The sequence below is a fragment of the Centroberyx gerrardi genome, chromosome 14, assembly GCF_048128805.1.
Source record: "Centroberyx gerrardi isolate f3 chromosome 14, fCenGer3.hap1.cur.20231027, whole genome shotgun sequence".
In the NCBI taxonomy this organism is placed as follows: domain Eukaryota; kingdom Metazoa; phylum Chordata; class Actinopteri; order Beryciformes; family Berycidae; genus Centroberyx; species Centroberyx gerrardi.
The window spans coordinates 13,059,864-13,076,183 of record NC_136010.1 but is presented as its reverse complement, the minus strand read 5'-3'; the positions used below and the strand labels follow the sequence as shown (position 1 = coordinate 13,076,183).

General features: G+C 44.1%; 3 protein-coding genes across 4 annotated transcripts; all 3 read right to left on the bottom strand.

The window, feature by feature from the left end:
* Positions 1-156: 156 nt before the first annotated feature.
* On the bottom strand, positions 157-3,440 carry LOC144537808 (rho-related GTP-binding protein RhoA-C-like). The gene is made up of 5 exons (XM_071898941.1): positions 3,379-3,440; positions 2,569-2,724; positions 2,206-2,326; positions 1,967-2,097; positions 157-1,880 (listed from the first exon to the last, which is right to left on the bottom strand). The coding sequence occupies exons 2-5, from the start codon at positions 2,722-2,724 to the stop codon at positions 1,707-1,709; spliced, it is 582 nt and encodes a 193-aa protein (XP_071755042.1). The 5' UTR covers positions 3,379-3,440; the 3' UTR covers positions 157-1,706.
* Positions 3,441-3,630: 190 nt separating this feature from the next.
* usp21 (ubiquitin specific peptidase 21) lies at positions 3,631-9,338 on the bottom strand. 2 transcript variants are annotated; one of them, XM_078288296.1, is made up of 12 exons: positions 9,149-9,338; positions 8,324-8,702; positions 7,569-7,625; positions 7,311-7,428; positions 7,078-7,192; positions 6,469-6,588; positions 6,251-6,315; positions 5,877-6,064; positions 5,288-5,366; positions 5,049-5,156; positions 4,778-4,892; positions 3,631-4,516 (listed from the first exon to the last, which is right to left on the bottom strand). In XM_078288296.1, exons 2-12 carry the CDS (start codon positions 8,477-8,479, stop codon positions 4,423-4,425), a joined length of 1,215 nt encoding a protein of 404 aa, XP_078144422.1. In that variant the 5' UTR covers positions 8,480-8,702; positions 9,149-9,338; the 3' UTR covers positions 3,631-4,422. The 2 variants fall into 2 exon arrangements, with proteins under 2 accessions (XP_078144422.1, XP_071755041.2); XM_071898940.2 differs by lacking the exon at positions 9,149-9,338 and having other exon boundaries at positions 8,324-9,001.
* Positions 9,339-9,485: 147 nt separating this feature from the next.
* On the bottom strand, positions 9,486-16,309 carry arhgef3l (Rho guanine nucleotide exchange factor (GEF) 3, like). Its single transcript, XM_071898938.2, has 13 exons — positions 16,064-16,309; positions 15,590-15,635; positions 15,418-15,468; positions 14,315-14,374; positions 14,029-14,136; positions 13,764-13,922; positions 13,129-13,191; positions 12,787-12,883; positions 12,419-12,495; positions 11,937-12,194; positions 11,170-11,340; positions 10,769-10,961; positions 9,486-10,054 (listed from the first exon to the last, which is right to left on the bottom strand). The coding sequence occupies exons 1-13, from the start codon at positions 16,099-16,101 to the stop codon at positions 9,807-9,809; spliced, it is 1,569 nt and encodes a 522-aa protein (XP_071755039.1). The 5' UTR covers positions 16,102-16,309; the 3' UTR covers positions 9,486-9,806.
* Between the last annotated feature and the right edge of the window lie 11 nt (positions 16,310-16,320).

The window sequence follows — 16,320 nt, the reverse complement described above, 5'->3', positions numbered from 1 at the left end:
TTCATATCGGATATCAAATCATAGAACCACTTGTTTTGGACCATGTGTAAGTGCATTTTTTTATTAGTAGAGATACATGCATGCCATAAATGATAAATGTATGGCAATAGCTGCAATTGTTGGTAGCTGTGCAAAGAGGACACATATACACCAGGAAACCCTAATACCAGCTTTATTTGAAAAAACTCCAGAAATCCCAAGATGTCACAGTACAAAAAATAACTGCCCTGGCAACCCTCCCCCAAAACCTTCCAGCCTTGCACCCCAAGCTTGACCTTCAATTAACAATGTACAATACTATGGTTACAATTTCTCATTTAACTGACATAAGCTGATCATAACAGCAGGATTAAGGAAAATGGTTAAAATATACTACGAAAAATTAGAGACATCAACAATAAAAGTGATAATACAATAATGACAATATCAATAAAAGGGGGTTGGGGAGAGTTGAGTGAAAGGCAAACTGGAAATACACGTCATAAACATGTCCTTACAAGGCCTTGTAAGACATACAGTACATAAATGGACATTATAGTAATAAGATAGCCTATCTTCTTCTATCTGAAAGCAAATTCAACTTATCAACTACACCACTCATGATTTAACCCACTGATTAACACAATCAAATGCTTCTCTTGTATACACAAAAAAGGTCCTAAAAACTCAACAAATAGTTAACCTGATTGTGCCTCTAGCTATGGTACAACATCTTCCAGTAAAGTAAAGTGAAAGTTTCTATGTCACTCTGAGTAGCTGTTAATTCCATTACCCGTTTGAACCATAAAATCTGGCTGTCAGGGGTAACTTTGGCATGGAGACAGGGGTTAGGTGACGCAAAAGGCCTTTCCATGCATACAGTACATAGACACAGAAAATATGCATCACAAACACAAATATACACACATTCAATGCATGCAGACCTGCACTGGAGCACACAAACACACTCACAAACACACTCACACACGCGCACACAGACACACACATACACACTAAGTATATCAGGTAAGTAATTCAATATGGGAAAACATCTCATACAATCTAGTTTAGGCATACCCCTGCATAGCGCCTGAGTCAGAACATGGGCCTGAAGGAGCCAAGCCAATGACAGGGAGAAAGCATTCACAAAAGTGAAGCGTGGACACTAAAAATGACAAAATAATACCCCATCCAGGTTATGAATCCCTATCCCTCAACTCAGACTCTTCCTGACCACTGCTCTCAAGGCACTACATGTAGGCGATACTGTGTAAGATCCACTTAGACATGGCCTTTATTCTAACCTATCTTTTATTTTTGTCTTTTTTTCCCCCCTCTTTCTCATTCTCTCATGTTCCCATTGTCTTTGGCCTGGTAAGGACCTTTGCTCTCTTCATTCCAATCATGGCACATTTCAATTCTCCTTTGCATCTACCCAACTCCAAATCACCCCCTACCACCTGCCCTACACACCTCTCTAGATCTGAAAGTTTTTGATAGGTGCAAGCAAAATGGCATGTAATCTAACATACGGGGCAAAGACCGTGGTGCAGAAGCCTATCAAATAATTTCAGATCTGCTTGAATGTGCTGAGGGTGACTGGATGATTAGAAATTAGGCATCCCCATAACTTTTGTGGGCCCTCCCCGATATCCTCCCCTAGGTCAAATCTCAATGAAAGCTGCCCTTTATCTGTGCTTGAGGGCAGCTCCTTATTCTCCGAGAGCCTATAACAGAAGGCAGGCGGACTTCTTGCCACGTTTCTTGGCCTGCAGTGCTGCCCTGGTTGCCATCTCAAACACTTCCCTCACACCATCTTTGGTTTTGGCAGAACACTCTTGGTAGCCGAAGGCACTGATGCGGTTTGCCATTTCTCTGCCTTCATCAGTTTTAACTGGCTCCTAGAGACACAAATCAGAGAAGAAGTTTAAAATATGAACATATACACAGGCAAACACACAAGCACGTTTTAAACAAACACACCCACCTGTTTCATTTTGGCAAGCTCTCGTCTGGTGTGCTCATCATTGCGCAGATCTTTCTTGTTGCCCACAAGAATGATGGGAACATTTGGACAGAAGTGTTTCACTTCGGGAGTCCACTTTTCTGGAATATTCTCTGCAGGGAGTATCCATACAAAGAGCGCAGTGATTAGAGAAGTATGTCCATATCACAATTGCAAACAATAGGGGCTGAATAAAAGTGTAGTGTGAGTGTTGCAAATACCTAAGCTGTCAGGGCTGTCTACAGAGAAGCACATGAGGATAACATCAGTGTCGGGGTAGGAGAGAGGCCGCAGTCTGTCATAGTCCTCTTGACCTGCAGTATCCCACAATGCAAGCTCCACCTGATTCAGACAGAGAGAGAGGGATATGGATGGATGGATAAAAGGGGAACATGTGAAGTGGCCTTAAGTAAAGAGCGTCATTTGAGCATTTAAGTTACACAATCAAGCTTTAGAGAGGCCTAGTCTTATACTGCTGGTAGGGAGACAGCGGAGAGAATGAAAGCTATCCTCTCAACGTAATAAGTAAAATTATGTCTCATTTAGCTAGGGACCCATCTCAGTCTTAGGTCACCGAGGCTCACCTGTTTTCCGTCCACTTCAATGTCTGCCACATAGTTCTCAAACACAGTGGGGACGTAGACCTCTGGGAACTGGTCCTTACTGAAGACAATGAGCAGGCAGGTCTTCCCACATGCACCATCCCCTACTATCACTAACTTCTTCCGGATGGCTGCCATCTATGGAGAACAAGACAAGACGAGGATATGCTTCGGTTATCATTAGGCAAGGCGACGCAGCGCAAGTCACTGCTAATGTTGCTATCCCAATGATTTAACAACTCCAAAGGGTTAGTCAGACATAATTTTACCAATAGTGTATTGATGCACAAACAAAGTGGATCTAAACTGTCATATGGTGACATCTATACGGTGGAATGGAAATACTGGCTATCGAGAAAACAGTTCCTCTTGACTGGCACTGAGCGGAATACGAACTCAGATAATAACGTTTGCAGTCTAGTCTACTCATATTCCCGGGGTTCATCAGAAAGAACTTGATATGTGAAATAAATGCAACCTAAACCGACCAAGCCGTTACACCGGGTGGCAAACAGAGGGAACGGGGAGGCTGGCTAAAAGCTAAGGAGTGTAAACACGGAACATTCCGTGCTGTGTTCCCATTCCTGGCTGTGCAGTGTAGTCCGGGCCTGTCAAACCAGCTAACGTTAGCTAGCAAGAAAGCTAATGATGTTTTTCATGGTTTAGAGTACTGACATTTGAAGTATTCTTTTTGAAAATGTAACTACAACAATCAATGCACGGATATAATACGTCTATACGTGTAAAAAAGATTCGGCTTAGAGTTTAAAAGCTGTCGCTGAGTAACATTACCGTTTGATGTGTCTGTGTCCGCCTTTCTCCTCTTCCTGACCGACTAGAAAACTCCGCCCACCTCTCTTACGCATGTGCGCAATGGCGTCATTCACCAGACGGCAGTGGCATGATGGTACGTCTTCTAGCGAAATTTACAGTCTACGTTCTACCTGCAACATTCAGCGCTAATCATCAGACTTATTAACAGGTCTTTTGTTGACTGTTTCAAAGATCATCAATACTGTACATTCACTTGTTTTATTCGTCCATATGTACAACATATTTTTGTGCAACGTCAGTGTTAGGCTACCAAGATACAGATGTAAAAAAAAATATATAGATAATTAAGTTTGAGGGAAAAATACAGCCCATGTAAATATTTTCAGCAGGTTGGAACAAAGAACAGTACATACTGTATATCCATGGATATATATCAGATTATTAAGATAAAAAGACAGCATGAACATAATATACATAACTATTTACATATTTAAGCTATACATTTTCACAAAACTCTAGTTTAAAATCTAGTAAAAGAATTTGAACTTCAACAATCAGATATCTAAACACGTATGTACGCTGTAATTCGAACCAGGAAATTCCGCCTATTTTCCATGTAATCCAGGAGCTACTTCTGTTTATTGGGGTTAATTTTAGTATAAGCCTTCATGAATCATTGGCTCTCAAATTAAGAGCTCTGCATCATGTGCAAGTATGCTATGCTGATATGTTTACTCATGCCTGATAACTAGGGCACAGAGAGTCTCTAGGGCACGGTCTGCCTGGGCAGTCTCTCACCAAGACTCTTCAAAACGATCCCCATGTCTGACGAAGAGAGATCACCTCTTCAAATCCCCTTTAAATGACCACAGCCTCTCTTCTTCTTCTTCTCAGATTTCCTCACTGAAGTCAATTGAGTCTCTGCTCATTGAGAAATTAGAAGTTCATAGATGCCAGAGTCACACAGCTCGGCTGCTTCTATTGGTTTCCATGTACAATGGAGGTGAAGCTGTCTTGATTGGCTGGTTGTGATGTCACGTTGTAGCTCAGCCAGTCTGAGGTCTATTTCCTGACAGTGGCGGTGCTGTTGCTGCGCTGGTAGAAGAGCACATAGGCTTGATTGGTCTGAAGCTGGTTTTCCGAGACTGGAGTCACACTGTGAGGGAGGGAGGGAGAGGTGGAGAGGGAGGGAGGGGAAAGAGGAGGAGGGAGGGATGTAGGAAGAGAAAGTGGGGACATTGGATGGAGAAGGAAAGAGGGAGGTAGATGGAGTGAGTAAGAAACAGCTCCAGGTGCAACAGAAGATGTCTGGATATAGATGACCTGTATACACACTGATACAATCGGCATTTAAATGGGCTGTCTATGCAGTATTGTAGACAAGACCATTGCGTGGCAAAAACAAATGATTTCTCACCTGGAGTCATTGTAGAAGCACCAACCGTTTTCCTCCAAACAGCAGGCTGTGTAGTGGCCCATGTTCACTGTCCCAGAGTGGTTACACATCGCATACAAGTCATACAGAACTGGACCTGCGGGGATACAGAGACACATTTTCTCAATGACATGGACAGACAGAGGTACATACGGTCGACACAAGCATGCACACACGAAAAGAGAGGGTACAGAGGGAGGAACAGAGATAGAGAGCGAATGGATAAAGTGTGAGAAAAATGAAGTAGCATTACTGCAGTCGATAGGTCCGTAGGGTCCGAGGTCCAGGTTGGTGAGTGGGAAGGACACATGCACTGCGCTTTTACTGATAGACCACCGTGACATGGCAAAACGGTTCAGATCTGACAGCGGCGGTTAAGGCTCCACCAGATATCATCATTGCCATCATCATAACTATCACCACTATCAAGATCCTGCAGATAAGAGCCAAATGCTACTAAGGTAGGAAAGTAAGTGCTGTTGCCAAGGATACGGATGACAATAACCTGGGGAAACCTCTGTATGGACAGCCTCTTGGTGCTCTCTGTTCGCCTGTTGCACTTCTCACACATCTGAAACACACATACACAAAAACATACACACAGACACAATCAGTTTCACTTGAACTCGGCCTACACCTCTGTATATTTACAACATTTACAAATACACAGGATCTGATGTAACTCTCCCTTGTGATATTCAGGTGAGCGTCTATGTAGAAACCCAGCTTGGATGTAAGAGGGGATGGGTGATGGCAGATATGTAATTGGGGTTTTGTTGAATTAGGCCCACGACTCCCCTCCCAATCCTCATGTCCGCCTTCAGTACTGATCACAACTTTACTTACTTATACTACCTTGTATCTACACTTAAGCGTACACCTAGTTTACAACAAATGTACACACATAAGAAAATTTTAAATAAAAAATATATGCATGGATGATAAATTCACATTCTTACTGAACCACTCCCACCTCACTGCTCTAAGGCGGAAATATAAGTCATTGGCCTTTGACCTTAAAGAGACTGACACTTTGATGTATCGTAATCCGACCTTCATCGCCCTCTCTGTTTTAACTCACCGGTGCGTTCTCCTCGTCCAGTTTCTCCTCCTGGGAGAAGAGGTCCAGGCACTCCCTCAGCGTCACCTCCCTGGCAGAGCTCCTCTTGGGGATGGGCAGCGACAGATCACAGAACACATCAAACGTGGTGGAGTACTGGGAGCAAACCGAGCAGTGTAGCGAGCTGCGCAGCTGGCCGGAGAACAGGTCTGACGGAGGGGTGAAGGGGTGAGAAGGGGTAAGATAAGATAAGATAGCACTTTATTGATCCCCTTGGGGAAATTCAGGATGATTCAGGGTGGGAAGGGGGGGAAGAAATATTAATAGTTGCCCTAATGAAACTTGTATTTGAGATGAGGATAAAGGATCACCATGAATGCGTTATCTTTCCTCACCTACTATTTTGCTGTCATCCCTCTCCAAGTGTTTCTTCCACATGGCTGCAGCCTCTTCTGAAATCCTGAGAGAGAGAGAGGGAGAGAGAGAGAGAGAGAGAGAGAGAGAGAACAAAATGTGGTCATGTAGAGTAGTTGGCTACAAATTCGAGAAAAGGACACTCCATTCTGTCTCATAAAAATGTCTGCCAGAACTATTTGCACATAAGCATACTCACCTAAATTTGGCATGTTTTTGTTCAGGCTCCTTGCCTGTTCGTCGCACATATGGTCGGCGGTTGATTTCCGTGTGCAGCCTGTCCAACAGGAACCTCAGGAACTCCTGAGCGTCCTGCTGACTGGGAAGGTAAAGGTCAAAGAGAGAGAAAGAGAATTGCTAATGTCACTGTCACATGTAGCTGTGTACTTCTGCACCAGTCTGCACTACAAAGCCAAAGAGCAGTAACTGTGCTTGTGGCAAAACTGAGAATTATTTGACAGTTTATCTCTTGTCCTGACATCCTGAAGAAGTGGATAGCACCATTGTTAGCCTTTACAGAAATAGTTTTTGTTAATATCAAATCTAAAACCTAGTCATTACATTTGAGGTTTAAAACATACACAAAGTAGTTGCTTATGTTTGCCTTTGTAGGGCAGAGATATTTCCTAGTGGGGTGCAGAGACCCCTGAGACATTGTTTAGGCCATGTGACCCTCAAAGTCTCCATTGAAATAAATAGCAGTAGTGTGGCAGCTCCTCCTTCACCCTGCCCTTTCAGATGCTCCCCTGTAACAGGTACTATCAGGTACTGACAATAGTACTGGCCAGATGCCAGTCCCCCTCCTCACCTGTAGCCACTGAAGTAAGGCACTGCTTCCTTGAAGATATTGTAAAACTGCCGTGGATTGACCACTGTGTCTCCTTCATTCACGTCCCAAAGGCCAGACAGCACCTGAGAGAAGGCTGGCACAGGAAGACCAAGGACAAGGATTATGCTATTGTTTGGAGAAAAGGGGGAAAACATAAAGTAGGAGGAGGGAGAGGAGAGGAGAGGAGAGGAGAGCAGGGGAGAGGAGCATACCTTCCATGAGTTTAGCATCCTCTTTGGAGAACTTCTCTTGCTTGTAGGACTTGAGGAGGCAGTAGTCCCGTAAGCCACGTGTATGAGATAAACACTGAACTACTGCATTCAGGAAGCACTGATTCAGAGACAGACAAAAGGTGCAGGTGAGTAAATGTACTGGAAATGATAGACAGTATTGTTGCAAACACTTGAACCATTTCTGCTCCAAGGACTGGTTTGCTTGAAGAACTTCCTGCATCACTACCAAACACTTACTGTGTTTCCTATGTTCTTAAGGCCAACTCTTCCACTTCCTAAGTTCAGCTGCTCCTTCTGTAAACAAAGAACACAGGGAAGCTATTGACCAGTAGTATTGACCCGTACCCTTTATATATCTCTATATCTTTGTATATTTGTGTACAATTCCAAAAATAAATCCATCGCACCATGTTTCATTACTGTTCCTGCTAAATTTGTCTTGACAAGACTGTGTGTACCCTTCACTGCATGTGTGTCCAAGTACTTGACCCCTGTGTCTGTACGACGTATTACTGTCTCTCTGTCTGTCTTAACTCCACCATGTCACTGTGTATGTGTGTGTATGTGTGTGTGCACAGTGTTGGTAGGACAGATTTAGCCTTCTTATCTCATTAGCATAACCAGGGAGGCTAAAAGGAGGTCAACCTCAAATGTTCATCCTATTACGGACCAAGGAGTGCTGACAGGTGCTTTAACACGTGTGTGTTGTGTGTACTCTCCATTAAGTCCTTTATACAATTTCATTTGTCAGTGTTCATGCTTGTCCCATTTGTGCCCCATAAATCATAGTCTTACAAAATAAACACAGATGTACAGATTTTCTGTTGTCCCACCACTACCAGACTTGAAGATGAATGAGAATTAGATGTTGTATTGCAATAGGGATTCCTGGGTGAGCATAAGGAGTCTCTCAATGTACAAGATCAAGCACTCTCGTCTTCTCCAATTACTAATCTAACACTCATAGACGCACATCCACCTAACATACACACCTCTTTATCAGCGACCAAAAGCAGGCCCATCAGTGAGGTGTAGAGGACAGACTGGGAGATGTCAGCTGTCTCTCTCTGGAGGCCGTTCTGAGACACCAGCGTCCGACACAGAGCCTGGCAAGAGCCCTCCACATTGACATCACCGGCTCCGGGCATTCTGCTTTACCGGTAAACCTCGACAGTGTCTACCAAAAGGGACCCTGTGACAGACAGCAGGGCTTCCCCAGGTAATGCAAGGAAAGTGATCCACTTCAGCGTTTGCACATGCAGGGTCAAAGGTGGGCAGGTCGTGGTGGTAGAAAGTCTCTTTTTCAGCGACTAAAGCTCAGTGGGGTATTATCCCTTCTTGCCAGGAAAAGGCAGTGGAAGTCATTCACAGCTGAGGGAGAAAGAGGCTTAATCTGAGAATGAACATCTCTTTAAGGTAAATCCTGATCTTGCACAGATCAAGTTGATCCACTCTGGCACTGAATTCTCTCTTGTAATTAAAGCTTGCAGAAGAGTCTGGAAACTCAGTGAATCTAGAAATTTACATTTCAGCTTCAGGGAACTTATTTCAAAAACACTATTTTGGAGACCTCATACAAAGTGTTCTTTGATTAAGCGCTACACCTGAGCTGAACTTCCCTACAAAGGTCAATTATATAACCTACGAAACAGTCAATTTCAGCATCCTGATATGTGTTTACATCTTGCCATAGCCAAATCTAGCCACGCTGTTTTGTGTAAGTAAACAATGAAATCATGCAAACAAAGTTACTTTGCAAATAACGCTCCACTAATACTGCAGCATTAGCACACACAGAGAGAGAGATTCGGACTCACCTGATCACTTGGTCACTCTATCTGTGGACAAACTGTCCCACCAAAATGTTCCCATCACCTGCTGAGCTGTTAAAAATGCATAAGGGGACGGCTACTGTTTCACTGTATGTCTGTAGGCTACCTCTGAAAGTCTACCTCTTTCTCTCCCTGCCCTCTCACTGGTGTCAGAGAGAGAGAGAGAGGGAGGGAGCGAGAGTAAGAGAGGGAGAGAGAGTAAGAGAGGGAGAGAGAGAGAGGGAGGGAGAGAGACAGAGATAATCATGTCTAATCTTTTCTCTCTTTACTTAGACTTATGTCTACCTTTTGTCTTTGTCTACCTTCCAAACGAGTATCCCAGTAGACTTTAAGTATCAGTTTATTACAAAAACAAAGACAACAATAATAAAAACAAAAAATGTTGCAAAGTACATTCCCATTGATATTCTGATATTGTTCCCAAGCTGTACAGCATGCAACATCACAATCACAGCATAACAGAAAATGATCAAAGTAGGAAAGTGTGTGTTTTTTTGTGTTTGCGTGTGTGTGTGTGTGTGTGTGTGTGTGTGTGTGCATATGCAAAATACTCTTTCACAAACAGCCCATTATTTTCTCCTCTGAACAAATGTACAAATGTATGGACACACTCCGCTGCCTTCCTGATGATTGAGTCTATCAGTCAGCGGCTGGTATGGTCTGTCATCTCTGTGTCCGAGCTGAGACTGAGCTCGGCTATGTGATAGAGGGCGGGATCAGGGTGCGAGGAGAGCTGCGACTGGCTGGTCTGGGCGCACCTGTCCCGTGATTGGACAATGGCTTGGCGCAGGCAGGTGATCCACTGCTGCTTGCTGAAGGAGTCGTTGGCCTGCAGGCAGTGGGAGTGGGCTTTGGAGCGCCCTCTGCTGCTCACACGGAAACAGTTCCTCACTGGGAGAAAGAGAGGAAGGGAGAGAGAGGCATTGGAGGAAATGGAGTGGAAGCAAGGGTGTGGGTTTCACTTCAACTTTGAATTAAACCCTGGATAGCAAACCACACTGACGTACTACGGGCATAGTTGTAGCCTACTGCAACTCCATCATTAGAGGCATTGGAGGAAATGGAGAGTAAGCAACAGTGTAGGTTTCACTTCAACTTTGAATTAAACCCTGGACAGACATACTATGGGCATAGTTGTAGCCTAAATGCAGCTCCGTCTCCCCTCACTTCATTGGCAAGATTGACACAAAAGATACATATTTACTGTATATGAGAAAAGTAGGCATGTATGAGAGTGAGGAGAATTATTGGTCAATGTGAAACACAAGAAGACTTTGCAAAACTGAATCCTTGATCTGAAGGGCAAACATGAATCCAAATATGAAACACGGCGGCCTAATTTGTTGTCGAAATGCCTTTAAAGGCATGCATTAAAAGGGCTTTCAAACAAGTAAGGAAAGGGCTCCATTTTCTTTTGACCAAAGACAGTCACAAAATGTGCTTCGGTAAAACTCAGCTTCTAAAAATACAGTAAATGTGTTTGAGGCAGAAATAACTGGGGCTGAGTGGAAGCTTGGAAATACTGGTCCCTATTTACACAATCATACACCACTGTGTTCCTATGCTTTAACAGCTAATCAAACATGTATACGGTGTGTATGTTACCTTTATCATTGCCCCCAGTGAAAGCTCCCCTGAAGGTGCCCCCTCCGGCAGCCTCTCCATCTGGGATCTCCTCCAGGTTGAGGAAGATGTTGGGCAGAGGCTGTCTGTAGACCTGGAACACCTGGCCTCCCTCTTTGTCCTCTCCTGGCCTGGTCAGCACCAGGGCCTGCTCAAACAGGAACACATGCAGCCGCTGACAGACAGGAGACAGACACAGAGAAAGAGAGAGACAGATAGCTATATTTAGAACAGTACTCAAGCAGGCACAGATCTTCTGTTCTTTTGACAGATGCAGGACAGACAGGGAGTTCTCAACAACCTCAGGAGAATCGCCCAAAGGTTATTCAATGGAACAAAATGGATTAAAAAACAGAGTAAACATGGCAATAGTTGGCTGCTACCTGTCCCTTGTTGTTCTTGAGTTCTCCATGGCAGTAGAGGAAGCGGGACAGTTGGATCTCTGGTAGTCTCTGGCTCTCTTCGAGGTAGGACAGACCCCTCCTGTAGAACTGACACTCAGCCTCCCCGGTCTTCCTGTTCACCTCTGCCACGATTCTCTGGATCATCTCCAACTGAGCAGGACGAAACAGTAGTAGTAGTGTGAGTGTGTTTAACTTTGATTATACCAGTATGCATTTGCTTCAGCAGTTGGAGTGATCATTCTATGGGTGCCATGCACTCCCTGTTGGTTGTTGTAAATGTAAAAATACATTACTTAATTCACACAGTAGGGCTGCAATAGAGAAGAATGTCCCATCCCCCTGACTGAGACGCTGTAGATTTGCCCTATTTGCCCAAATTAAATTCAGGTGTCAGGTTTGTACACTTCTTCTGACGAGCTGAAACCTAAGAGTGAAATACAAAATTGTCTCCTAAACAGCAGCGAGCAGCAGACTGGACTCTTTTGCCTCTCTTGTCCCTTTGGTATCCTTTGCTATAAAGCAATCACAGACTGGCCGAGTTGGCAAACATGAGTGTGTTGCTTGTCAAATGATTTTTGGGTAGGGAAGTTTTTTCAGTAACCTCTTGATGCCATTTAGAGTTGCCAGTGTGCAAAGTTGAATAGTGCAGCTTTAAAATGTTTATGTAATCTAAAATGAGTGGGTGTGTGTCTTTATAGATTTGTGTGTGTGTGTGTGTGTACATGCGTGTGTGGCTACCAACTCACAGCATCAGGCAGTGTGTCCTCGTCAGGATGCTCTGGAGGCGTGCACTTCTGGATCTCTTTCAGCAGCAGGGGGTATTTGACCAATCGGCTTCGAGGGAGATCCAGGAAGTTCCAGAGATCCAGTTTCCTGCTAAAAGAAGACTCCTGACAGAGGCGCAGGAAGTGCTCCACTCTTTTCTCATGCTTCTTCTGGTCCAGCAGAGCTTTGGCCCCCACCTGGTTACAGCAGTACGTAATATAGGCCTCCAAGCAGGGGAACTGCAGAGAGGGAGAGGGGGAGGAGCAACGGAGCGGGGGCGAGAAGGATGAGGTCGACATTAGCGGTTAAAAGCAGAGACAAACGTAGATTGAACCTTGCGACACTGTGGTTTGGAGCGGAACATAATAAAGAACACTAGATACAGGAACTGGAGAGAGTGAAGGTCGGTTGTGCACTCCTCTCTTCCACTCTCTCAGTCCTTGGTTTCCATGGAGATACTCACCCAACTCAGCAGAGTGGGCCCCACCTCTCCGACAGTCTTCTCTGATCCCCTCAGCCTTTCAAGGCGACTCAGAAGATCTGGCATAAAAACAGCAGCAAAAAAATACTCAAAGTGAAGAATTTTTCATTCAGACAACAATGCCAGTAAAATGGCAGCTCAAAGGCAGACAAATACAAAAACATCACACTCGGCTCATTCAACTACAAAAAGAGAAACGAATCCATAAAGAAACGTTAGAGCAGAGGACTCCCATTCAGTTATAGCATGCAGAAATGACTAACTGCACACACACTGTCCTGCATTCATTCTTTACAGACACTAAAATTATTGAGAATGAGGAAGTGTGTTGGAGCCGAGCGACTTTTTACCTTCATGGAGGGGAATGAGAGAGTCCAGAGTGCCAAAGATTTGTCCCAGCTCGCTCTCTGTCATGATCGCCAGCTTCAACATGGGCTCATAGTAGACCTGGTCGCGCACACACACACACACACACACCAGGAGAGAAAGTTAAAGAAAGAATCAAATGAGATACAGAAGGAGGTGTATCAAAATGTGGCTATGGGGAGAAATCAATGCCAGAACAACTGGGATGACTGGCCTGAATGGGCTGTAAAAACATACTGAAAATGTATATTTATATTTGTTTGAATATAAATCCATAGAGGTATATGCCTATTGCAATTTGGTGGATGTGTTTAATAGACAAGTACCTTCTTGACCAGACTGAGGTCGTCAATCAGCTGCCTCTCACCCTGGGTCAGCTCATAGATCACCTGCAGGGAAGCCCAAACAGTTCAACATCAGTACAACCTTCAGTTAACACGTCCAGCGCTCCCAACCCACACACACAATTGCACTCATGCATGCACACACATTAACACACATGTGGATACAGATGCCCGCACATGCAAACACGCACTCCCACATACAAAATGCAAAATGCATACACACACACACACACACACACACACACAGAGTGAGTATTCACAGCTGATTGTTTAAAACGGGAAGTTGGGCCCCCAGTGCCAGCTCACATCCTCTTTCATAATCTCTCGCAGAGCTGCTTCAGAGAAATGAAGAGTAGGCTCTAGTCACCCCACCCACACTGCAACCACAGCCTCATCGCTGTCCCACACAGGCAAAAGACAAGACTACTGAGAATGGTAGACAACCGACACAAGATGCTGTACCCACACACTGACATCAACTCTCTTATCGTATATCCCAGTCAAAGCAGCTAAGCAGTCACCCCAAATAACTGTCTAATCCTTGCAGAAACTCCTTGGTTTTAAACTAACTAAACTAAACTAAACTAAACTAAACTTTTCAACCCTGCCCCCTGTACCTCTTGACGTTTGATCTCCTTAGCGGTGAGGTCATGACTCTCCACAGTGTCGCTCCAGCACTGGCTGTTGCGTCTCCGTGGAAACGACGAGGCCTTCTGGCGAGTGCGGAGGGGAGCAGGGGGCAAAGGTCGCGCCTCGGTACGAAAACTGATAGAACGCTGTGATGGTGGGGAAAAAAGAGCGGAATAACAGTTACATTCTACAAGTAATTAGATGCTCATTTTGTAGAACAGCAGGAATGTGTGTGAGTTTGTGTGCTGTTACCGAAATGGACTGTCCGATGCGTTTCAGAGCAGGCGTCTTCACTGGGGTTATGACACCTGTCAGGCTATTGGACTTTGTCACAGGTTTAACCCTTTTATTACTGGGCTCCTGGAATGAAATCAAACAAACAGCAATTTAAGAATCCAGCTTGGATATGTGTAAACTATATGATAAATGGTTCTTTAGCTGACCAATATGGGTCAATAACCATCAAACTAACGCTGTCCATACATCAAAAGACTAATAACTGAGCACTTCTGGCAGGTAGGAAGGGGGAGCGCCTCACCTCTGAGTCCTTCATCTGCTCTGACATCATTTCATCATCATCATCCTCCTCCTCTTCATCCTGACACAGACCCAGAACAGAACAGAACCCATCACTTAACAGAATGACTTCAAGTGAACTTAAACAGAGAAATAGCTTCCAAAGGCATTTTAAAGAGCCACTTTAGCCACAAATATCCAGATAGATTACATGTTGGTGTAATAAAATGTAAAAGTAGTAATGTGGTGGGTGGGTGCAGTAAAAAAAAAAGTGTGTGTGGGGTTGCAGTGGCAAAGTGTGTAATGCACTGAATCCTGAAACAGGACATTTTAAAGTTGCATCATCTGAAAACCTAATCCTCCACTGTGTGCTTAACAAAAAGCAGTGATTGGAGAGGCAAGAAGGGTTTGAATACTATTAAGTCAGCTGTGTAGACTAAATGGCTTGAGTGTCATTTTTAGATTTCACAGAATAATAAGTAAAAGTGAGCTAGAGAGAGAGAGAGAGAGAGAGAGAGACACGAGAGAGTTCAGGAAAGTGGAAAAGGAAGATGTCGAGAAGGAAGAGGTGTTGCATGGTGCAGATCTCTCATTTCCTGTGCGAACCTCTCGAAGAGGAAGAAGGGTGAAGCTGTGCCTGTGCAGTTACAATTACAAGATGTCTGCCTGTCTGCCACACTAACCACATCAGCTGCTTATTTATACTGAGTGTGCAGTCAGTATAGTAACAGACGCAAACAAAGACATCACCAATAAAGATATGGAAGACAATCTTTATCTGCGAGTAAACACGAGAATGTTTAAGGTAAAACTAGAGCGCTTGTAAGTGTAAAATCAGATACACATGGAGGTTGAAGCATAATGTGCAGGGATGTACAGAAGCGTTTACATTAGGTTGATCAATCTAGAATAAACACAGAGAGCTTCAGTGACCGCACAGTTGAACATATTTTTCAGATCACTTGTCAGCTCTGCACTCGGCATTGTGGTCACAAAGGTAAGGTTGACTAACTTCCGCTAGAGAGAGAGAGAGAGAGAGAGAGAGAGAGAGACGAGACACAAACACACGAAGATGAAGAAGAGACAGTGGAACAAAGATATCAGACCATTTCAAAGGCCACTCACCTCTATGATTCTGATTACAGGATCAGGGCCTGGGTCCTGCTTTCTTTTCTTCTACAGGCAGACAGATAAGCGAGAAAGTGAATTTATCAGTTTTCAAGGGAGCACTTAGATAGGCTTAAACAGAAGAGAGGTGGTTGAGATGGAGAGAGAGATAAGAGATGGAGCGACTTACCCCAGCATGGTCACAGAGGATGTGCATGTCTCTTGGCGCCGCAGACCTACAAAAAACACAATAACTGTTAATTGGCACCAAGCAAACACACACATGCATGGTTAACACATTTCACACAATGAGATAAACCTTTTAACTACACATCCAACAGCTAAATCCTAGAATTTTGTGCCTAAATGACAGGGTATGATTATAAAAGTTCCATTACTGAGACAAGAAGGTGAAGAAAATGTTGTGTCATGCACCTATCAAATCTTTTAAGAGATTTAAGTTGTTGAAATGTGTGAGTACTGAACAGAACATATCAAGGAGCCAGCAGTTTGATTTGTCACCACATTGCCAGTTTGATAACTTTGATCTGAACACATCTGTGCTTCCAATATATTGATTAATAAATTTGACAATGTCTCTATGCCACCCCAAGGTTAAAATACAGAGTGATGAACTCAAGGATCATTTTAAGAGGCATCATACCAGGAAGTCCGTGTTTCACCAGTCTCCTCTGTCTCCATCTTTCTGGGTCGTCAACGCATCTTCACAGAAACATTATGCATTCCTCCCAAACGAGAAAAGTTAAAATCATCCAAAACGAACACCAACTTTGTGCCTTTCAGTGACCTGTGAGCAGTTGTTTGCAGGGAGCCTCGGCGCTCAGTGCACAGCTCCTTCCCCCTCACGCTCTTCCTCTTGTTCTCTCAGACCCGACCACATCCTTTATGGTTGCACGTATT